The 23,704-nt window shown below is 44.6% G+C and overlaps 2 protein-coding genes across 3 annotated transcripts in view; one reads left to right on the top strand and one right to left on the bottom strand.

Annotated features, from left to right (window-relative positions):
* Positions 1-944: 944 nt before the first annotated feature.
* On the bottom strand, positions 945-23,619 carry BLVRB (biliverdin reductase B). Of its 2 annotated transcripts, none has more exons than XM_033954099.1 (5): positions 23,535-23,619; positions 8,385-8,546; positions 6,233-6,322; positions 3,323-3,454; positions 945-1,348 (listed from the first exon to the last, which is right to left on the bottom strand). In XM_033954099.1, exons 1-5 carry the CDS (start codon positions 23,572-23,574, stop codon positions 1,191-1,193), a joined length of 582 nt encoding a protein of 193 aa, XP_033809990.1. In that variant the 5' UTR covers positions 23,575-23,619; the 3' UTR covers positions 945-1,190. The 2 variants fall into 2 exon arrangements, with proteins under 2 accessions (XP_033809990.1, XP_033809988.1); XM_033954097.1 differs by lacking the exon at positions 23,535-23,619 and adding an exon at positions 14,576-14,758.
* SPTBN4 (spectrin beta, non-erythrocytic 4) overlaps positions 22,763-23,704 on the top strand; it is a 420,524-nt gene continuing 419,582 nt past the window's right edge. Inside the window, exon 1 of the mRNA XM_033954096.1 lies at positions 22,763-22,926. The gene's annotated coding sequence lies outside the window, so the exon portion shown is untranslated. The remainder of the gene's footprint in view (positions 22,927-23,704) is intronic.

Raw genomic sequence — 23,704 nt, 5'->3', positions numbered from 1 at the left:
AAACAAGCTGCAATCCTTGGGGTGGTGGGATGACACTTATATCAGCAGTAAATGGACAGAGGGAGCACTTTTGAACACAGTAGAGAATAACCTCTTCATTGCATTGCTCTGGAAGATGTTGTCACCAGAAGGCAGTCTGAATAGTGAGCAGGCCTGGATACTTGGGGTGGGATAGCTGGTACTCACCCCCCAGTATCTCTGTGACTGATGGTAATGTGTGGGGAGGGGCTCACTGTCAGTGATAGATTTTGGCTTTTGCTGCTCCCAGGCATTGTTGCTGTCCCTGAAAAGGAGAGTTTCAGCCCCAACTCTGATTTCTTCTCCGTTGTGCAGATTTTCAATCTGATTCCCAGCCTACCCCATATGGGCAGACCTCAGATCCCAAGTATGACCCTCCAATGTGATTCTTCCTCTTTGCCCCCCCTCAAGAGGCTTTTTAATACCTTCCTGAAATCCCTCCCCTCCTGGATCTCAGCATTCTAGTAGTGCAGTCATCATGAATGAACGTCATGAAATCAGCTGCATAGAAACTTTGGAAGGGGGTGGGACCACTATGCCTATAAGCAAGGGGACACAGCCTGCCTTTCTGTTCATGCTTACTTCCTTCTGGTGACAGCATCTTCCAAGCTGGAGCCTGAGCCCTGTGGTGGGAGGAAAGAAAACAGAACCTCAGCGGGAAACTGGAATGCAGTGGGAGGGAAATAAAGGTCTGAGAGAGAGGTGATCAGACACTTTGTCACACCTAGAATATTGCTGACTTGGGTTCAGGCTTTGGGTAAATCTAGGCCTGTTCACCTCATCATTCAGGCAGGAAAATTTGTTCCAGTTCTTATAGCATCTTCTCTCCTTTTCCACTCTTGCTTCAGCCATGAGTTTACAATTGGAACAAAGGCCTAAGACTGACATTTGTATTATTATAAATAGCCAAAGACCAACAGGTAGAATAAGTTTCCTCCTTGTTTTTTGTTACTGTTTTATTCTCAAAGTTAAAAAATGTAGTTCTAATTGTTACAAGTCTAATATAAAGGATCATCTTATACTAAATAAAATGTTTGACGATGCTTCTCTTATTTCCCTATGCTGTGGCTATCTTCTTTCAGAAGGTTGTATGAATTACACAAAGGAATATAACTAAGGAGACAGGGGTTGTGTATGAACATTTTGACAGCAGCGGCTGTTATGTTCCTGTGCTAAACTTTGGAGTAGTCTCGAGAGAGGGTGACGCTCCTGCGGTTGTACTCTGATGTGGTCAGGCAGTGAAGGAAAAAATGTGCCAGGTCATGGACGGAAATCACGTTGCCACCACGAGCTTCGGACACCTTGTAATCTTTGGTCAGCGGCTGATCAGCTAAAGTAAGGGAGGCAGAGAAAGAGAGGGACCAGAGATAAGGAGGTCAGCAGGTGTAACTTTATTAAAGTTATACTTCCTATGTCATGTCTACAAATCTATATATGTTTGGATTTCCTATTCTTTATATGATTTATTTTACTTTTGCAACATGTACAAACTATACTAATAATTTTTCCTGAAATTTGATCTGTGCAAACACCTTGCCACATTGCACAAAACAGAAGTACTGTGTATGCAAACTGCTCTCATGTATATTCACTAGGGAACATCCTGAAAACCTGACCATTGAGGAATAGATGTGAACACCAAGGACCTACCAGCTAGTCAGGTTTTCAGACATCCATTGACTCCTTGATTTGCAAATCTCTCTCATACATATTCATTGGGCATATCCTGAAAACCTGACAGATGGGCGTGCCTCAAGGATTGAGTTGAGAACAACTGTATTCGAAAGTTTATTGGACCCCTGAATTTTCTGGTTATCCTCACTTTCACCAGCAACTAGAGCGCAGTGGCAGGGCTAAGGTTTAGAAGACAAAGCAATGGTCTTCCCTCCCAGTAGTGCCTGAAAATGTACCTCATGCATATTCATTTGGATATCCTGAAAACCTGACTGGTTGAGATTGAGGATTTGGTTAAGCATAGAGGTGTGGATGGGGACAATGGAGAATCTGTGATGTTGGTAATAAAACAGTTACTAATACTGCAGGGATGGAAGGGGGTGTATCGGAAGATGGGGGTCAAATTATGTCCCCGTGCACACTTAAAAAAACCTGAAACATCAACACCTGGGATCAAATTTAAAAAAAAAATTGAAAGAGGAATTAATGTTATTGTCTTTCTTACATATTTAACAAAGTAACGCCTATTGTTTCATGTTCAATTTTAACAAGTTATGAAATGCATTTTATATTTTGTTTGAATCTACAAATCTTTGAAATAAGGGTTGGGTACGGGCATGGGAAAGAAAATGGCGGGAATGGTGAGGGGACAGTAGCAATATGATGGGGATGTGATAGGAGGGGGGGAAGAGAAAGAATTGTCTGTGGACAGGTAGGGATGCCGATCAGATTATGTCCTATACATAGCTCTAGTTAAGAACTCCTGCCCTAGTGGATGTGCATGAGAGAATTTGCATACAATGGAGGAAGTATTTCTAGAAATACATATTTCACACATCTTTATTATGGGTATCCTAAAAACCTAACCTGTTGGTGGCCCTCAAGGATTGTGAATAGTGAGGAATTGGAGCAACAGTGTCTGCTTTGGTTTCCTAGTGCTCACTTGTAAAGGATGTGAAGATGAAACATTCTGAACCCAGATTCAAAGTACTTCCAGTCACTGGATACCTTGCTTGGCCTCAATATGCCACAAACACAGGGGCATATGTCCTAAAGAGTTTGGCCCAGGGTATCTCAACCCAGCCTTGGGTCACAGTTAGTCAGGTTTCTAGGATATCCAAAATGAATATATTTGCATGAATTATCTCCACTGTATGCATCTCTCTCATGCATATTCATTTTGGGTATCCTGAAAACCTGACTGGCTAGATGGGTCCTGAGAACTGTGTCATGGAACCACTGCTTCAGTCTATTTCACTTTGGGGTGGGGGAGAGCAAAAGATGGGAGAAGAGAGGAATGTAGAGCTTTGGCCTTCACTCCCAGTCCTTGAGGGCTACCAGAATGTCATGTTTTCAGGACATCCCTAATGAATACGCATGAGAGAGATATGCATGACTGATACTTCCATTGTACACAAATCTCACCCATATTCATTAGAGATTCCCTGAAAACTTGTTCCCTTGGTGGTGTTCAAGGACTGGGAGTGAAGACCAAGGACTTCAGGTATCCTTTCCATAGTGCATTATCACTTTATCAGAAACAATTCTTTCAGACCATGGATTTCAATGAGAGGCCTACCCCTCCTGTCTCCTCTTTTTCCCCCACCTATCCTGGCCAGATCTAACAGACCTGCAATGTGTGGTGGCAATACAGCGACGTAATCCAGTCCAGATTCTTTCAGGACCTGATGCATCCGGATGTGATCCTCAGTCACGGGGAGAAGACGGGGAGGAATTTTGGCAATGTCCCAGAGCAGGAAGGCTGAAAGAGAAGCAGGAGGTTAAAGGGAGTGAGCTAACAGTCATCTGGATCAGCTTTCAGAATCTGTAAAAATGATAACATCTCTAGAGATTCAAGAGCTAGAAAGTCTCAGCTTCTTTCTTAAGCAGGGGTCAAAAGCGATCAAAGAAAGTTATTGAAAAATTGCAAACACTGGTGCAGATTCCCCTTGAGCAGGGGGTTCTCAAACCAGTCCTTAGAAAGGGGGATTGGGACTTGTATACCGCCTTTTTGTAGTTTTACAACCACACTCAAAGCAGTTTACATACAGATACTTCAAGCATTTTCCCTATCTGTCCCGGTGGGCTCACAATCTAATGTACAGTTTGGGTCAGTAGAGGATTAAGTGACTTGCGCAGGGACACAGGGAGCAGCGCTGTAGCTCTAACCACTACGCCACACTCTCCTTCACCCAGCCAGTCAGGTTTTCAGGATAGCCACAATGAAAATGCATGAGATAAATTTGCATTCACTACCTCCTTCCTTTGCAAATATCTCTCATGTGTATTCATTGTGGGTATCCTGAAAATCTGACTGGCTGGGTGAAGGAGAGTGTGGCGTAGTGGTTAGAGCTACAGCGCTGCTCCCTGTGTCCCTGCGCAAGTCACTTAATCCTCTACTGACCCAGGTACATTAGATTGTGAGCCCACCGGGACAGATAGGGAAAATGCTTGAAGTATCTGTGTGTAAACTGCTTTGAGTGTCCTGAAGCTGGGCAGAAAACTTCTGCCCTAGGGGCACAGAAGCTCCGCTAAGCTCCAGGGCTGTGGAGTCGGTAGATAAATATTCCGACTCCGACTCCTCAGTTTTTTGTACTTCAGACTCCGACTCCAGGTACCCGAAATTTCCTCCGACTCCTCGACTCCGACTCAAACTCCACAGCACTGGTTAATTTTCAGATCGTTAAAATGGAATGTCAAGTTGAGAGAAATGAGCATCTTCTTTTTGCTTTTAATCAAGGTTCTAAGGCCGCAGAAGCTGCTCGCAACATTTGTGCTGTGTATATAGTGGGTGCTATAGCTGAAAGAATCGCTCGTGATTGGTATGCCAAGTTCAAAAATGGAGTCGGTAGATAAATGTTCCGACTCAGACTCCTCAGTTTTTTGTACTTCTGACTCCAACTCCAGGTACCCGAAATTTCCTCCAACTCCGACTCCTCGACTCCGACTCCACATCCCTGCTAAGCTCAACACCAGCATCTTGTCTAAAGGGAGCATTTTGTTACGAGATGTGTATCTGTGTGCACCTCGTTCTCACCTGTTAGCAAACAGATGCACCACTGCTGGATAAGTGCATTTAATTTATAGATGATGAAATAAGCCCTCCTAATTTCTTCCCATTTTCCAGACTTTCACACCACGTTTACCACACTAGTTCTAACTTTTTACTTCCCTTTTAGTTATGATTACTGCTGAGTGCGAAATTGTCTTCTGAAGCACAGAATATCTCTGCCGATACATATCATCAAGCATCAATGGTTTACCAGGCCAAGTACAGCACTGACATTTTTAAAAGTGTTTTTTTTCCCCATCATTGCTGCTAATTAAACAAGTTTAGGAGCAATAGCAGGTGGGCTGAAAATGCAGAACTTTATCCAGATAAAAAAAAAACCCTTTTCTCCATTCTGGTCTGTGGAAAACAATATTTATCGGTTCTATAATTAAAGCGCATGGGTCAATGGCATGCCGACCCAACATCTGTGCGCAGGATGATTGCGTGCCACCGTTTCCAGCACTTTTATGGCTTACCAGGAGCATTTTGAGGGAGGTGGAACCCCCCCAGTGCACTTGTAAGTGGTCGCGTTCCCGTTGGTGGGGAGGTTGGGAAGGGGAACCCCCCTAATTCACTGAAATCTTCCGTTCTCTTGCTGTTCAAGAGTTTTCAGTGTATTGGGGGTTCTCCCCCCCAAGTGGGAGCGCAAGCATTTATAAGTATAGTGGGGGGTTCCCCCCACTCCCCCCTCAAAACGCTCCCGGTAAGCCGTAAAAGTGCTTGAAACGATGGTGCGCAATTGTCCTGCACGCAGGTGTCGGCGTGCCACCTATTTATCAAATAAGACAGCACATAATCGGACAGTGCTGCTGAAAATTTGGGGAGGCCCCCACAGTACTATCCGATTAGTGTCAAACAGAGGTGGGTGGATCCTAAAGTTATCTAAGCACAAATGGTATTCAGCACTAGTGCCTGGATAATTATTTGGGCAAATAGAGCTGTGGAAACAGATGTCTTAACTTACCCAGATAGTATCCTGGTGCTGGCCAAATCAGCACCAGTACCAGATAACTTTCAGTGGCCAGGCAGGACCTGGATATTCAGTGACAGTGCCACGATTAGGCCCGACACATATCCAATCAAATTCTGCCTGCTGTGGTCAGTGCCTTTATAATCACTGACCATTGTGGGCTGAGTACTAGGCCCTAAATTGTAACTTATCTAGGCAGGTGCTTTTATTGGCCAGGAAAAGATTCCATCAGAAGTTACTGGCATCAGAGTTGTACCCTCTTGCAACTAACTGGAAGTTTTTTCAGCATTGTTCTTGAAAGTGGTTTTACCATTTTAACTAAGGGGTCCCTTTACTAAGGTGGGTTAGCCGTTTTAGCACACACTAAACGCTAATGCGTGCGAACGCGCCCATTATATCCTATAGATGCGTTAGTATTTAGCGCGTGCTAAAAACGGTTACCGCACCTTAGTAAAAGAACTACTAAATTTCCAACATGGCTTATGAAGTGTCTATTCCAGCTCATCTCAGGGACTTACATGACATGCAGGCAGCCACCTTCTTCACGCCGTGGGCCTTCATTGCTTCTACAATGTTTTTTGTGCCTTCTGACATCATGGTGGTGGCACCTGGAGAAGGGGCGAGAATTGGAGCAACTTTGTGAGGAGCAGAGTTTTCCAGAATATTCCAAGCTACTCAATTAAATCAAATTGAAGCATCATGCATAATTTACTACATTTGTAAGTTGGTCACGTTTCAGTCACCTGCAATATTTGCACTGTATTTTCAAAAACTTAGGGGCAGTGCTGGATTTAGATTTGGCAAGGCCCTAAGCTATAAAAAGCTTGGAGGCCCCTTGTTAATAAGTTACACCATATCGTATACCCTAGAAACAATACGTAAATGGAATTTTAGACAGTTTGGGGGGGGGGGGAATGCTATTGACTGAATATTAACCTGTGTTATTTAAATATGTACTTTGTTGTAAATGTATAATTCTCTTATGTGAACCGCATAGAACTGTAAGGGAATCAGTCCCTGAATTAGCTGCCCCCGAGAGATTACCTATACCCGTGCCAATTGCCTTATTAGATTTGCAATCTGGGGCTTCAGCTAAAGCGATGGATTCCGATATATCTTTAAAAGAAATTTGGTCTATTGTTTGTAGAACAGAAACCATGCTAAAGGACAATGTATCCCAATTATGTTCCTTTACCAAGGTAGCAGTTGAACTTTACTGAGTTAGACCTTAAATCAAAGAAATTAGAGGAACATCTTGTGGTTTAGAAATACAGATTAGGAATTTGAAAGCCACCAGTCAATCAGTTTTAAAAGATAGTTTATTAGTTCATAGGAAGCTTGAAATGATGGAAAATCAAATTAGAGTGAAATTTTATATATATAAATAATGGAACGCATTGCCAGAGGATGTGGTAAGAGTGGATAGCTTAGCTGGTTTTAAGGAAGGCTTGGACAAGTTCCTGGAGGAAAAATCCATAGTCTGTTATTGAGAAAGACACAGAGGAAGCTGCTGCTTGCCCTGGATCGGTAGCATGGGCTATTGCCACTCCTTGGGCTTTGGTCAAGTACTAGTGTCCTGGATTGGCCACCGTGAGAACGGGCTACTGGGCTTGATGGACCATTGGTCTGACCCAGTAAAACTAATCTTATGTTCTTATTTTACTGTAACCTGCCTAGTTAATAGGTGGGCTATAAATGAAAAATAAATAAAATATTTTTAAAAATATGATAATAAATGAATGATAAAGAATATTTGGCTTTTTGACCTTAGCTTACTTTTGGGCCCTTTAGCCAAACTGTGGTAAAAAAAAAAAGTGGCCTTATGGCCTCTTTTACAAAGCCGAGCTAACAGCTGCCGTGCGGCAACAGCCCCAAAGCCCTTTAAATCTCTATGGGCTTCGGGGTCATTAGCACAGTGCAGCCACTAGCGCGGCTTTGTAAAAGAGGCCGTTAGTGTGTTCTTACATAGGTCATTCCTACATGTTAAGGCCATTTTTGGAGCATAGGCAAAATGGCCACTTTGTCTGTTCTTTGAATTAAAGACCATGCACCAATTTTCCCATTAGTTTGTGGTCATTAGTGTATACAGTGGCATAGCAAGTGTGTGTGTGTGTGTGTGGGGGGGGGGGGGGGGCGGCCCGCCCCAGGCGCCATCTTGCTAGGGGCGCAGGCACCCCTCCTCTTCTCCACCCCCCTTCCCATTCCTCCTCCTGCCGCGTGCACACCCTTTCCATTCTCCCATACCTTTTAAAGTTTGGCGCGAGCAGCCACCAACTTGCTGCCCGCGTCAGCTTCAGCGCTCTCTACGACATCATGTCTGGGACCCAAAGCCGATGTGGGCAGTAAGTTGGTAGCTGCTCGCGCTTAAGTTAAAAAGGTACTGGGAAGGGGGTGGGGAAGAAAACAGGGGAGGGGCGCCACTCACTCTCGCTACGCCACTGAGTGTATAAACCCCTACCACCACCTATTTTGCAGACAGTAAGGAGTCACGTGCTAATTAGTTAATACACAATAATGTGGCGCTAACCAGACCCCCCCTCCCCCATGCTAAAAAATAAAATGGTAATTTTGTGCCATTCACAAAATTACCACAGATGCCTGAGCACTCCCCTTTTTTTTATTGCGCAACGTAGTGAAAGGGCCCCTAATGTAACACTTGCTACAACTTACCCAAATCATTCCTGGTTCCCAGGACAACAACGACCGCGTCCTGACCCTGCACAGCCTGGTTGACATCTGCCTTGTTCAAGACGTCACCCACAATTACTTTAGCTGGTTTGCTGTCAGGAGGGAGGCCGGCGGGATTACGCACCAGCACTGTCACATGATGACCTGTCAAAATCAGCAGGAATTCAAAGAGTGAAAGAAAGCTAATAGCCAAAGGAGAGGGGGGGATACTGAAAGCTAATGATCATCTAGGTCAGGGATCTCAAAGTCCCTCCTCGAGGGCTGCAATCCAGTCGGGTTTTCAGGATTTCCCCAATGAATATGCATTGAAAGCAGTGCATGCACATAGATCTCATGCATATTCATTGGGGAAACCCTGAAAACCCGACTGGATTGTGGCCCAGGACACGTGGCCCTGACCCATTCGGCCCCCAGCCCCACCCCCACACAAACCTCGTCTCTTCTTTCCTGAGCCAAGGTCAGGTCTGGAGGGCTTCCATACAAGCGTGGATGTAACACGATGATGTCACACGCATGCATGTGATGTCATCGCGTCACATCCACACATGCTCGGAAGCCCTCCAGATGCGGACCTTGTCTCCGGGAAGAAGAGACGAGGTTTGTGTGGGGGTGGGGCTGGGAGCCGAATGGGTCGGGGCCACGTGTCCTGGGCTGAAATCCAGTCAGGTTTTCAGGATTTCCCTAATGAATATGCATTGAAAGCAGTGCATGCACATAGATCTCGTGCATATTCATTGGGGAAATCCTGAAAACCCGACTGGATTGCGCCCCTCAAGGAGGGACTTTGAGACCCCTGATCTAGGTGATATTAGGACTTGGTCATCCTTCATTTGCAGCCATGTTGAAGCAGCATCAGCAGCAAAAAGGCAGTAGACCGATGCACTTTATATTTTATTTATTCTAATTTATAAACCACCTTTATCCAGAGACCCCAAACAGTGAACACATAGATAAATATAATAATTCCAAAAAATCAGTTCCCCTTCCCACACAAAAGCCCTATAACTTTCTTAAACCTGGGCTTAGGGATCCCCAGATAGTAACGCATGAGGCAGATTCGCAGGCTTGTCCCATCTATTATACGCAAATTTGCCTCTTACATATTCATATCAAATCATTCAACTGACCTACATTGATAACAAGATTCATGGAGAGTGATCAAAATAAAGTTTATAAAATTACTCAGAGATATGGAACTCTGTAAGGAAGGCTTGAAAACCTCCCTTGGGTGAAGAGTTCACCTTCCAGTCGTTGTTTTATAAAAAGTTTGATCACTGACTCCACAGAATATTGCTTAACTCTATTTCAAAAAACTTTTATACTTAAGAATTTGAATGTATTTGAGAGTCACTGTATGTTGTAGTATATACTAAAGTAGCACTTAGCTTAAGCAGGACTTGGGGGTCCCAACGTGGCCCCGTTTCGTTCCCTGCCTCAGGGGACCCGAGTGGTGTGATTCAAACAGGTTCCACTGCTGAACGAACGGTTGGTTTCTTCTTGAAGATTCAAAAACTCTTCATGAATCTTGTTATCAATGTAGGTCAGTTGAATGATTTGATATTATAGCCTGTTTCTGACCTCAGGTCTATAATCATTATCCCTGAACATCATAGTAATCTTACATATTCATATGACAGATATCTTGAAAACTTGACTAGCTATGGATCCCCCAGGACAGGTTTAGGAACCATTACTCAAAAGGAGATCGGGAGATTACAACTTATCCAAAAGACTGCAATAAAAATGATCTTTAATGCAAAAAAATTTGACCATGTTACGCCACTCTTGTAAAAAAAGCCCATTGGTTACCTATCACCCATAGAGTTACATTTAAAATTTTTCTCCTTGCTTTCAAAGTTCAATTTAATCACACCCCTTTGTTTTATTGACAGGCTTTTGATCCCGTATGAATCTTCGCGCTCACAACATCATCTTCTAACAGTCCCTTCTGTTCGACGGTTATCTTATGATACAACACGCAAGACTATCTATTCAGTAGTTGCACCCACACTATGGAATGCCCTCCCTCAGACAGGAAACTAACTCCAATAACTTCAAATCCAGCCTCAAAACCTCTCTTTAAAGATGCCTACAAGATTTAAACCTAGGATTAAATGCACATGAGATTCAGACAAAGGCCACATATCGGACATTCCCCTTCTCCCTTTTGTTTTTGCCATTCCCCTTTCTTTTTATATAATGTATCCCACCCATTTCACCTTTTGTAGCATGTCTCGTCAGTATGAGGAAAGTCTAAAATGGTTAGGGCTCTTCAGCTTGGAAAAGAGACGGCTGAGGGGGAGATATGAGTGAACGGGTACAAGTGGATCGATTATCACTCCGTCAAAAATGACAAAGACTAGGGGACATAAGAAACGCCCTCACCGGATCAGACCGACGTCCATCTAGTCCGGCGATCCGCACACGCGGCGGCCCATTTAGGTACTCCTTTTTGGAGACCCGGATTTACCGTATCCCTCAATATGATATGCAAGAAGGTGTGCATCCAACTTGCGTTTGAATCCCAGAACAGTAGTCTCCTCGACAACCTCCTCCGGGAGTGCATTCCAAGCACCCACCACGCGCTGTGTGAAACAGAATTTCCTGACATTTGTCCTAAACCTGCTGCCACTCAGTTTCAGTCTATGTCCTCTTGTCCATGTCACATCAGAATATTTCAGTAATGCTTCTTCTTGGTCTATTTTATCAAATCCTTTTAATATTTTAAAAGTCTCTATCAAATCCCCTCTCAGTCTTCTCTTCTCAAGGGTAAACAGCCCTAGCTTCCTCGATGAAGTTACAGGGAAATACTTTTAAAACCAATTGGAGGAAATTTTTTTTCACTTAGAGAATAGTTAAGCTCTGGAACACTTTGCCAGAGGATGTGGTAAGAGCGGATAGCGTAGCTGGTTTTAAGAAAGGTTTGGACAAGTTCCTGGAGGAAAAGTCCATAGTCTGTTATTGAGAAAGATACGAGGGAAGCCACCGCTTGCCCTGTATCGGTAGCATAGAATATTGCTGCACCTTGGGTTTTTGCCAGGTACTGGCGACCTGGATTGGCCACTGTGAGAACGGGCTACTGGGCTTGATGGACCATTGGTCTGACCCAGTAAGGCTATTCTTATGTTGTGCTTTTATTTCCCCATTTTTACTTATATTTTGTACAATGTAAACCGTTTTGGTAATTAAAGCGGTATATCAAGACTAAATAAGGCTTGACACTTGAAAATTAACCAATTTTGCAATCACTGTCCTCCTATTGGTCCAAAAAAAGCTGCATCTTCAACTTCTGACAAATGCCACAAAACACTGCAGTTATGAAGGTTTTCAGGCAACTCATTCCACTCCTAATGTGCATTCACAGACACAGCCTGCTGCCTAGTCACTACCAGGCAGGCTTCTTGGGGTTCCAACACCACCAAACCTCTCCAATTTTAGGGTAGCAAAGCTCCCATAGAGCATACTCACACACCCTCTCTTGCAAAATAGATTGGACTCAGGGCCAGATTTTCAAAACTTTACTGTAGCAATTTCAAAAAGGTGAATCATTCTAAAAAAACAAAACAAAAAAAAAAACCATGCATGCAAATGAGGTTGGCGGAGAGTAGTGAAGGTTCGCTAAATTTACACGAGTTGCTGGTGATAGTAATCAGCACATGTACAGAATACACCATGTACAGAATACACATGCATGCGTGTGCTAGGAAAAGCAACGCCGTAAGCGGTGTGTCAATCATAGGCGTGCCAGAGTTACTGGATGAAGGGAAGAAAGGACGATGCAACTTCGGCTTTCAACAAGCGCGCATAATACATGCCTTTTCTCCTCCCAAAACTGCAATAATTCATATAAATCTTATTTGTTTTTAATGTCAAGTTTTATCATGAACCACAGCCAGAAACACATAAGACACGGCTATAATACACGTGCTCAAGAGGCATGTTTTTATTTACACCCCCCTAAAAAGAATATAATTTATGCGAATCATGTAGTGTTTTTTTTCATGAGCGACAGTCAAAACACACGCCAGAGACACACTTTTCACAGTACCAGCACCCCTGGACCACCCACTGATTTTAGATCACCAAAAGCCAACGCCGCACCTCAAGAATCACTCGGTGATGTTGAAGAAACCACTGGAGTGTTCATTTAAATATTGATAAGCCCATTTGCATGGCAGAATCGCAGACGGCTAGGAAGCTTGGAAAAGACCACAGCACTAGAGAGTTGCACGGGGACAGAAATCCCACCTATCCCCGCCAGGATCCTCTCCATCCCCACCCGTTCCCGTCAGGATCCTCTCCATCCCCACCCGTCCCCGCAAGGATTTACCTCCATCCCCACCCGTCCCCCATAAAAAGCAGCAATTACTTCCGACAGTTTCATCAATTCCACAGTTTCTTTTGTGTTTGCGCTGCTGTTTTCCTTGTGGAATCTCTTTGGTGGAACCCTTTTTTTGTTTTCTGTTCAGGTAATTAACTTATAAACCCCCTCTTTTACTAAGGCTGACGTGTCCATTATATTATATGGATGAACCCTGCTTCCAAAGCCTTCCATCCCCATGGGAGTCCCGTTGGCCAGAGGAGGGTTCCCGTGGGAGTCCCGTGGGTTAGGAGGGGATTCCTGCGGGACCTCCGCGGGATTCCCGCGATCCCTGTTCCCGTGCAGACATCTACACAGTACTACTACTTATCACTTATATAGCGCTGAAAGGCGTACGCAGTGCTGTACATTTTGACATTTATAGACAGCTCGGAAGAGCTTACAATCCAACTTGAACAGGCATGACATATAGGATTGGGGACGCAGAACCTAAGCTGAGAGGAGTTAGGTGTTGAAAGCCATTTTGATAATCCGCCCCTAAAATACATGCATGCTAAACCGGCTGGAACCAGTTTAGCAACTGCATTAAAGGCAACCTTAAGCTTTGAGAATCTGGCTCTCAGTCCCTTTAAGGTTTTAAAATCCAATAATACAGTAGTAAGTTAAATCTGATTCTAAACACAACCGATACAGGCTGCTAATGCAATGAGAAAAAGGTGGTGGTGGTGGGGTAATGCTACCAAAACTAATCATGCAGCTGTATTCTGGACTAACTTTTAACTGGGGCAACCTCAAATACATCAGGTTGGTAAAAATAAGTGGAAAATGCACTGTTAGCATTAGGCTAACAAAATTACATTTGAGAGGTTTAATTTCAAATTCTTGTTTTACAGACTTTTGACAGTGTTCTTTAAATGTATAGTTCCCAAAAAATAAATAAACTTCAACACATTTGTTTTTAATTAATGCATAGAATTTTAGCAGTGAAGGTACACCGAGTAGTTTTACATTTCCAGTTTTGTACCGAGGCCCCAAACTCTTTATCTCAGCTAGCAGAAGCTGGGCAAAAGCTTTTTTACACTAGACTCTGGTGTTATCAGCAGTCAGTTGTATTCGGTTTCTCCTCGGTCAGAATACTGCAGTTTATCATACTTCGCACAGAAAACACGTGACATGCCATAAGTCAGCAAATTTGCTTCCACATGCATGACTCAGCAGAAACAGCAGCTCCCCGTAGATGCGCTGGCTTGCTGAAAGCGCCACCACTAAAGGTTAGGTTGCAGGTTCTAGTTCAAGCTCCCTTCCCTTGATCGAGTCAACCCTCTCACTGGACTTTATAAATATTACTTGGCATATACACTGAACGGCAGGCTTCTTCTGTTTGGAGGTATTGTAGAATAAACGTCACAAGCCTTCATGATCTCTTTGGCTTTTACACAAGTTTGCCCTGTTTTTTTTTTTGTAACAATGCACCCAAATAAAAATAGAGACAGCTTAAGGCTAGAAAGCGCACAGGAACAAGAGAACTAAGAAACGAGCCAATTGCTATTCAGAGCGCTGACTCTAGACACCGAGGCATCTCTCTGGATCCGGGCAATGTTGCTGTTGGCAGTTTCTGTTCCTATTCTTGCCTCTGCATCGCTGCGTCTCTCTCTCTCATGCCTCCGAGTACAACACTTTGCTGCCACTTCTATGGCAGGACTGCAGAGATGTGCAGCCCCTTTCCCTTTGCTCTTACGCCCGCACAAACAAAAGCCCTCCCTAAGATCAAAACCTACATAACCTCTCCTCACACCCCCCCCCCCCCCACCTCAGGGTTCTCAGCCTTCAGGGCTGCTCTTCTCCTCCTTACCTGCCTTGATGGCCTGTGCTAGAGCCACCAATCCTGTCATTCCCGTGGCCCCAAAGATAACAATGTTTTGGGGCGCTGACATGTTGAGCTGGAAGTTTGAAAGCCTGTCCAGGGAAGAATTAGACGCCTGTCTGGCTTCCTACATGCTGCCAGCTTCAGCTTTTGTTACCCACGTGTGTGGTCACTTCCGTACAGAGCTCCTCCCACAAAAGGGGCCGAGTCAGAAGGAAAGGCTGGGAGCCGAGTGCTTCTTCCATTACCTGCATTAACTTGCTCTTATTTTGCTTATGGCGTTATTGGTTAGCATCGTTGTTAACTGTGTTGTTTTGCCCGTTCATATTATTTGTGCTCAAGTTTCAAGTTTATTAACATTTATTTACCCGCTTATCAAATTTCTAAGCGGCATACATAAGAATACAAATTAAAATCTAGGTAATGTATGCCGTTTAATTCCAGCAGATAGGAAACAACTGACCCATTCTGCCTCACTGGCTTCCTCTTTTTTTTTTTTTTTAGTTTGGCTCTTTATCACTTTAGGTCAGTGGTTCCCAAACTTGTCCTGGGGGACCCCCAGCCAGTCAGGTTTTCAAGATATCCCTAATGAATATGCATGAGAAAGATTTGCATATAATGGAAGTGACAGGTATGCAAATCTCTCTCATTGGATGTATCTTCGTTGTATACTTCAATACCACAACAAGATGCGATTCAAGTTATCAAGGATGTGTTAGAAAGTCAACCTAAATCTCAAATAATTCCAACAAAATTTATTATTGCTCTTGCAACTTTAGCCATGTGTGAAAATTTCTTCAGTTTTGATGGCAACCTCTTCAAACAAATACAAGGGGTCGCCATGGGGGCTACATTTGCCCCCTCGATAGCAAATCTTTTTATGATTGCATTTGAAAAGACATGGGTAGAGCAATCCCCTTTTGTACATCTTATACATATTTGGTGGAGATACATTGACGATGTTTTCATGCTATGGAAGGGGTCAGATGAACAACTAAATTCTTCAATATACAGTTTACCTTCTCTCATTCAGCAACACGCATCCACTATCTAGACATTGAAATTACCACTGAACAACAATGTTTCACTACACGTACTTTTGAGAAACCCTTGGCAAAAAATACGTTTCTCGAATATTTAAGTTGTCATCCCAGGCATTTGAAGAATAGTTTGCCTTTCTCACAAATGTTGAGGTTACGACGGAACTGCTCCCTTCAGTCAGAATTCAAAGTTCAGGCCAAACACTTGAGTGGCAAGTTAAAAGCAAGAGGGTATCCGGCATATATTATAAAAAATGCTTACAGGAGAGCTAAATATATAATAACAGGGATCTTTTATTAAATGAATCAAAACAGCGGGATTCTTCTGTTAATGACCCTTGCTCAACCTGTGTCTTAAAACATTCGACATCTAGTTCACAATTGAAGAAAATTATCAGAAAACATTGGGCTATTATACAATCTTTACCTGAATTTGAAAAACATAGACTATGTTTTGCTTTCTCAAGGGGGAAAAACCTGAAAGAATTTCTAAGTACCAACCAAACTCAAGAGAGTGGTATTACATCTACATGTGTAGGGCATTTTAAATGTGGTCACTGCACTTATTGTGATTTTTCGATACAAACTAAGGATTTCGTCAATCCTATTAACAAAAATATATATAAATTCAATCATTTTAGTACATGCCAAACAGATCATGTTGTTTACATCATAATGTGTCCCTGTGCCAAGATTTATGTCGGTATGACCACCAGACCGTTTAAAACTCGTCTCGCTGAACATAAATCCAATATTAAAAGAGAACAAGTGAAAGAACCTATGGTTCAACATTGTATTCAAGCCTCCCACACATTTGACAACCTCAGAGGATGTGTTATTGATGTCATCAAGAAACGCAACATGGGAGGTGATAGAACTCTAGCTTTGAAAAGACGCGAAACCTTTTGGATCTTTACATTACAAACTCTTCATCCAACAGGGCTCAACGACAAGATTGATGGTCAAGTTACTATTAGACATTTCTGTTTTTGTTTATATATTTTTGATATAGTTTTGGCCGGTTTACAGGCTGAAGATAAAAATTTTTTTTTTGGCATGTCCCACGTTTACGTTCACCTTTCAATAGGTATCAAGTTACCCACGTTTGTCACGTGTGGAACGTAAGCATCAGCTGGTTTGCAGCAGGTAATTTAAATGGCTTGGCGTTCTTAATGTCCGTCGCCATTTTGGAGAAACATATGCCTAGGAGCTGGTCTTTCCCTGTTCCGTAAGTTGCTTTGTTAAACATCTAAGTTTAAATGCAATGTTTTATTGAATTTTGACTTTAATTTTAGTCACTATATTACAAAATGTAACACAGTATTTCTGTTACAGGCACTGTCTACGTTTTCCCCTGATGAAGCCATACCAGGTGAAACGGTGGCCCCGTTGGGTTTAAACAGTGCTGACAACTCACTCAGATAAGTGCTTTTTTTGAATGGATGCACTATCTTATTAAAGATTTTTGATATTTAAAAAATTTTATAAGAACAAATTTACAAAAGAAGTTTAAAAAGTTTAAAAATATAAAAAGTTCAAAATAAAAATTATGTATTGCAGTTAGCACATGCCAGTTGCCAATGATCGAGACTCTGACCGAAGAATGGCTCTAGTAAATTTTGCTGGATGACTCGGTCTCTGAGGCACGGCATAACATACAGTTTGTATGCTCAATATAGCGGTGTGTGCTTACTTTAGTGTAATATTGGAAGTAAGTTTGTGCTTTCACGGTTCAACAAGGTTCCACATAAACGACCACTTCAGAAAATTGCGAGCCATGGAATAGAGGGTGAAATACTTACATAGATTAAAAACTGGCTGGAGCATAGGAAACAGAGAGTGGGGGTAAATGGACAATACTCAGACTGGAAGAGCGTCACCAGCGGGGTTCCGCAGGGCTCGGTGCTTGGACCCATGCTCTTCAACATCTTCATAAACGATCTGGACATAGGTACGACGAGCGAGATGATAAAATTTGCAGACGATACGAAGTTATTCAGAGTAGTGAAGACGCAAGGGGATTGCAAAGATCTACAACGTGACATAATCAGGCTCGAAGAATGAGCTGCGACATGGCAGATGAGGTTCAATGTGGACAAGTATAAAGTGATGCATGTTTGTAACAAAAATCTCATGCATAAATACAGGATGTCCAGGGCGGTACTTGGAGAGACCTCCCAGGAAAGGTACTTGGGAGTTCTGATCGACAAGTCGATGAATCCATCTGCACAATTTGCGGCAGTGGCGAAAAGGGCGCACAGAATGCTAGGAATAATAAAGAAGGGGATCACAAACAGATCGGAGAGGTTATCATTCCACTGTACTGGGCCATGGTGTGCCCTCACCTGGAGTACTGCGTACAGCACTGGTCGCCATACATGAAGAAGGACAAGGTACTACTCGAAAGAGTCCAGAGAAGAGCAACTAAGATGCTTAAGAGGTTGGAGGAGCTGCCGTACAGCGAACGATTAGAGAAACTGGGCCTCTTCTCCCTCGAACAGAGGAGATTGAGAAGGGACATGATTGAAACATTCAAGGTACTGAAGGGGATAGACTTAGTAGATAAGGACAGGTTGTTCATCCTCTCCAAGGTAGGGAGAACGAGAGGGAACTATCAAAAAGTTGAAAGGGGACAGATTCCATACGAACATAAGGAAGTTCTTTTTCACCCAGAGAGTGGTGGTAAACTGGAATGCTCTTCTGGAGTCTGTCATAGGGGAAAACATCCTCCAGGGTTCAAGACAATGTTAGACAAGTTCCTGCTGAACCAGAACATACGTAGGTAGGGCTAGTCTGTCAGGGTGCTGGTCTTTGACCAGAGGGCCGCCGCATGAGCGGACTGCTGGGCAGGATGGACCACTGGTCTGACCCAGCAGCGGCAATTCTTATGTTCTTATGTTACACCTGAAGATGCAGTGGTTGGAAAGCACAGCATAGAAGAAAAAAATTAAGCTGGTGATAACTTTATACAGTTTTGCAAAATGAACCGTCAATCATGAATATGCATTTCCAATACCATAAACATCGCCATTACACATGCACCGGATGCAGGTGCCGCATTCAAAGCTGTCTCCTTCTCCTGTCTGCAAAACTGTTCAATAAGTACGTGTGTGGATATTAAGACATTATGTAGTGCATTTAAAATGCATAAGCATAATGAATGCAGTCATGTAACCTACGTTTGAAAAAATGTTATATATACATAATAAATTTGCAATCAGAATAATAGATAAAATCATATATTCATTATGTATGATTAATGCGTGTGCCATGTGTAAGGTAAGATACAGAGGGCAGGATGCACAAAGCTCCAATACTACGGTAAAAAATACCGTAGTGGGAGCAATTTTACAGGAACGGGTGATGCTCAGCACGAATAGCATGCAAATTATATGCACGCTATTCATGTGGAAACAGCATGGATAAAATGGGATGGAACTGTACCTGGTGTTTGCTCAGAGCAGGGCCTTAGCTGTCTGAGCCAATCAGAGCCTTAGGCCATTCCTGATGCATCCCAGGATATACTAGAAAGAGGTAAGCCCACCATTTTGAAGAGGTGGGTTTGCCTGCAGGAGGGAGTGAGCATTCCTTCTGCCAAACTAAAGGATACAGGGGTGAAGGGGAGGGGTGCTTGAGGGGGGACAGCCCACTAGACAAGTGTTTTTCAACTTCTTCAAGATAAGTACCCCCTAAGCCTAACAAATAGCAACCGAGAACCCCCACCCCAGACTCCATCCACATAATTGTAATGCAATTTCTTCCATCCATTTTTCATATACACACAATATAATCTTCTCGTAATACATAATGGTAACCACAAAATTTAAAAAAACACAAAGCACACTGTATGTAGAGAAAATGTTAATTATCATTTATATTCGGGTTTTTTCCCTAGAGTTCCAGACAGATGACTTTAAAATATTCAATGTCACCTCAGCAACAACTATAAAAAAACAGACAAATATACTGTAAAATATAGACAGCAGATATAAATTCTCTGACACATTTTGATCACTAAATTAAAAATAAAATCATTTTTCCTACCTTTGTTGTCTGGTTATTTCATGAGACTCTGGTTGCACTTCCTTCTGACTGTGCATCCAATATTTCTTTCTTTCTTCCTCCTGCACGCTTTCTCTCCTCTGGACCTCATTCCCTTCCCCAACCAACATCTCTCTCTGTCCCTCCAATGAGTCCAACTTTTCTTCCTCTCTCCTCCACCCTATTGGCAACAAATCTCCCTCTCTCACTGTCCATCTGTCTTGAGAGATCCAGGCATCTCTCCCACCCTCTCTACTGTCACATCCAACATTTCTCCCTCTCTCATCCCCTGGATCATGTGCAGCATTTTTCACCACTGCCCACCAGCCCTATGCCCATTTCTCCATCACCCCTCTGCAGCACCAAGCCACATCACTATGTCCAACATTTCTCCTCTCATCTTTCTCTCCCCATGCATCTCTACCTCTCTTCTCTTTCTATGCCCAATTTTCCTCTTTCTTTCCCTCTCACTCACACAAATGCCCAATAATTCTCCCTTTCTATTCCCTCCCTCCTGTCCCAAGTTAGTGCTCTCTTTCTGCCTTCTGTGTTCCATGTTCATGCACCCCCCCTTTCCTTCTGTGTCAAGTTCGTGCCCCCTCCCTGCCATCCAGCAGTTGTTCAAGAATTGTCTACAACGTGCTCCTTTCTCCCTTTGTCCTCTTACTTGTTCGAACCGCAATGCTCCTTCTGCTGTCAGCGGCTTGTTCGGGGGATGCATAGCAGGCAGCGATTTACATGCTACAAGTGCCTGACCCATAAGCCTTACCTCTGACGTCAGCCCTGATGTCGGAGAGGTTTCTGGGTCAGCTACGTGCAGCGTGTGAACAACTGCCTGCTGCACATCCCCCCCAAGAAGCCACTGAAGGCAGAATGAGTGAAAAGGTAATTGGGAACCCCCCTCCCCCGCTGACCCGGAAGGCTTTCCTGAAGTCAGCTGACATCAGAGGGAAGCCCTGTGGGTCGGTTTCAGGAGGGAGGAGCAGGGAACTCTGGCAGCGGCTGGAGCCGGAAGCAAGGAAGGATCGGCTTCGATGGACAGGTGGGCAGGGAGGGAGGGCGGATAGTGATCTCTGGCAACAGCTTCAGCAGGGCTGCAAGGAGGGATCCCCGGCAGTGGCTGCGGCTTCAACGGGCGGGCAAGGAATATCCTCTGCGACGGCCAGGCCATTGTACCCTAAATGGTATGCGTACCGCGTATTGAGAAACACTGCACTAGACTACTAGTTGTTTTTTTTCAGTGTCAAGGGATATTTGGGCATGGGGGAGGTATTGTATGACGAGCTCGATGAAAGGGGATTGGTCAAAGGGAGGAAATGGGGAGGCATCAGTGGATCATAGGGAGTTTTATCCCTGTGGCAGGAGGGAGTGGGCAAATTTGTTATTTTCTGATAGGCACAGCTGCTGTGTGTGTGTGGAAAATTTTGGTTGGTGCTGCGGAGGAGGGCTCCATTTAGTAAAGGGGTGCCCAAAACATTGATCGCGATCTACCGGTCGATTGCAAAGGCAACGCCGGTAGATCACAGAGCCAGTGTTCTCCCTAGCGTCGAGCGCCCGGCTGTTTTGCTCAAATGACACACTTCCCCCTCCGCGACCTCCGGATTCCCCTATGGTCACTGTCTCACCTTTAAAGTTAATTACGGCAGCCTGCAGAGTGAACCTAACAGGCTGCCATCAGCCCCCGGCAGCATGTTCCCTTTGCCACAGTCCCGCCCCTGATGTCAGAGGAGGTGCGAGACTGCGGCAGAGGGAATTTGCTTCAGAGGCTGACGGCAGCCTGCTAGGTTTGCTCTGCAGGCTGCCGCAATTAACTTTCATCTGTGGTGATTAGGCCCAGTGGGAAGAATGAAGGCGAGGATAGTTGCAATCAAGAGGTCTGAGGTCCTGACAGTCACTGTGTGCGGGAAGCAAGGCCCTGCATGTTTGGGTAAGGCTGTGCCCGTCACGAGAGCCCCAGCGGGATGGGGGTTGTCTTAGACACTGGATTTGGATGGGGGGAGACAAAAGGACCTTGAGGAGGGGCGGGAAAGCAGACTTGAATCAAAAGGGAGGGGTAAGACAGGGCAGATGCTGGACTACTAGAGGGTTTAGAGAGGGGAAACACCCTAAATCGAGGAGAGATGCCAGGCCCTGGGGAGGGGGAAGACAAAGAGAGTGAGAGAGACAGAAAGACCTGGATCAAAGGTGGGAGGACTCAAAAATGTTAGCAGAAGGGAGAAACCTGAAACAAAGGGGAGGCAGAAGAGAGGGGGGCCGATGCTGGACTTGGGGGTCTATAGAGGGAAGACAGAGAGAGAGAATGCAGAAAGGTGGAAAGATTCTGAACCAGGGAGGGAGGGAGGGAGGGAGGGAGAAAGGAAGGAGAGAGAGGCAGAGAAAGACCTGGAAGAAAGGAGAACACAAATACTGGACATTGGGTGGGGGAGAGGGAAGCAGAAGAAAGACAGAGAGAGAGAGAGAGGTCTGAACCAAAGGGGAAAGACAGGAGGCAGATGCTGGACTATGGGAGGTAGAGACAGAGGGGGGAGAGACCCTGGGGAAGAACAGAGAGATGCAAGATCATAACAGAAGAGGGAGACGTTGCCAATAGGGGTGGAGGAGAGAAGAAAAGTTGACTCCTGGAGGGACAGAGAGAGAGAGAAATGTTGGTTGGGGAATGAAACGAGGTCTGGAGGGCAGAAGAAGTGCACGCATTATATATATATATATATATAAATATGGGGGGTCTTTTACTAAGACACGCTAAATGCTAACATGTCCATAAAATATAATGGGTGCATTAGCACTTAACAGGCGCTAGGTTGGCTAGCGTGCCCTAGTAAAAGAGGGGGGTATATGTTTAGTATTTTTATTATTGGTAGATTATTTTGACCTAGTCATTTTAAAAGTAGCTCGCAAGCCAAAAAAGTGTGGGTACCCCTGCTTGTAATACATTCGCACCGGGTTCTTGGTGGCTGCTATGACGATCAGTAGCATAGGCAGGAGAATTTCGGAAACCTTTTGTGCATCGGGGCCCGAGAATCTCGCGACTCTTCGCGCGCTACCTGTCGCCACATAGGGCCCAAGCTACAGCGAAATGCAGACATCGTGGGAACGGAGCTCTGCGCAAGCACCCTAGTGTGCTCGGGTACCGCTAGATGTGGAGAAGTGTGGAGGAAGGAGTGTTTCAGCCCCCGTCTCACGTTACTCGGCATCGGCTGCTGGGAGGAGGAGGAAGCAGCAGCGGTGGCAGTTCCGTACAGGGACTGTTGGCTTTAGGTGAGAGAGAAGGGAAGGGGTTTCCGGGGGGGGGGGGGGGAGGGATGCAGAGCCCGGAGATTGGAAGGAGGGACTCTGAGGGTGGGGAGAGGATGCAGGTGCCGCAGCCAAAGCTGCCTCCCTGTCCTGTCTACAAAACCTGTACAATGAGCATTGTGGGTGGCTATTAGACATGATGCAGTGCATTTAAAATGGATAGGCACAACGAATGCAGTAGCCCCACGTTTGAAAAAAAATAAAAAATGTTATGGATAAATAATGTATTTATTTGCAATGGGGATAATAGATAAAATCATATACAGTATTCATTATGCATGGTGATACTCAGCACAAAAAGAGCAACGTTAAAAGGAGGAGCCTGCTCAGAAGAGCGGGCAATCATCGCTAGGCACAGCTCCTCTCCCCCTCCCAATCCTACTATCAAATTTTCTTCTGCCCTGCTGCTGTTCTCTCTGCAGGTTCAGCTGATCGGCCCCGATTACTTCCTCCCCGCGAACGATCCTCTCCCACCGACACCTAACCCCCCCCCCCCCCCCTGACGTCCACCTTCAACACCCTACGCACGCCCAAACATCGTGAAAAGCATCTGGTTGTCTAGCGGACCATACCTCCTCCCGTACCCTTCAGTAGAAGTTCGGCAGACGGCATGCCCACGCCCTCCTACCGGCAGTGGGAGAGGGCCGTAGGTCCTGATTGGCTCAGGCGTCTTCCCTGGGTGGGGACTTAGGCATCTGGGCCAATCAGGGCCTTAGGCTCCTCCCAGTGCATCCCAGGATGC

Source organism: Geotrypetes seraphini, chromosome 8, assembly GCF_902459505.1.
Source record: "Geotrypetes seraphini chromosome 8, aGeoSer1.1, whole genome shotgun sequence".
Lineage (NCBI taxonomy): Eukaryota > Metazoa > Chordata > Amphibia > Gymnophiona > Dermophiidae > Geotrypetes > Geotrypetes seraphini.
The sequence above is the reverse complement of the archived record's forward strand: the minus strand, read 5'-3'. Positions and strand labels throughout refer to the sequence as shown.

What these genes read in the sequence shown, in the direction of transcription:
- BLVRB (XM_033954097.1), bottom strand. Translation starts at nt 14,657, where the DNA reads ATGTCAGCGCCCCAAAACATTGTTATCTTTGGGGCCACGGGAATGACA. An exon ending in AGCACAGGCCATCAAGGCAG is followed by an intron (nt 8,547 to 14,575) that starts GTAAGGAGGAGA and finishes TGATTTTGACAG; the next exon opens with GTCATCATGTGACAGTGCTG. An exon ending in ATTGCCACCACACATTGCAG is followed by an intron (nt 1,349 to 3,322) that starts GTCTGTTAGATC and finishes CCCTTACTTTAG; the next exon opens with CTGATCAGCCGCTGACCAAA.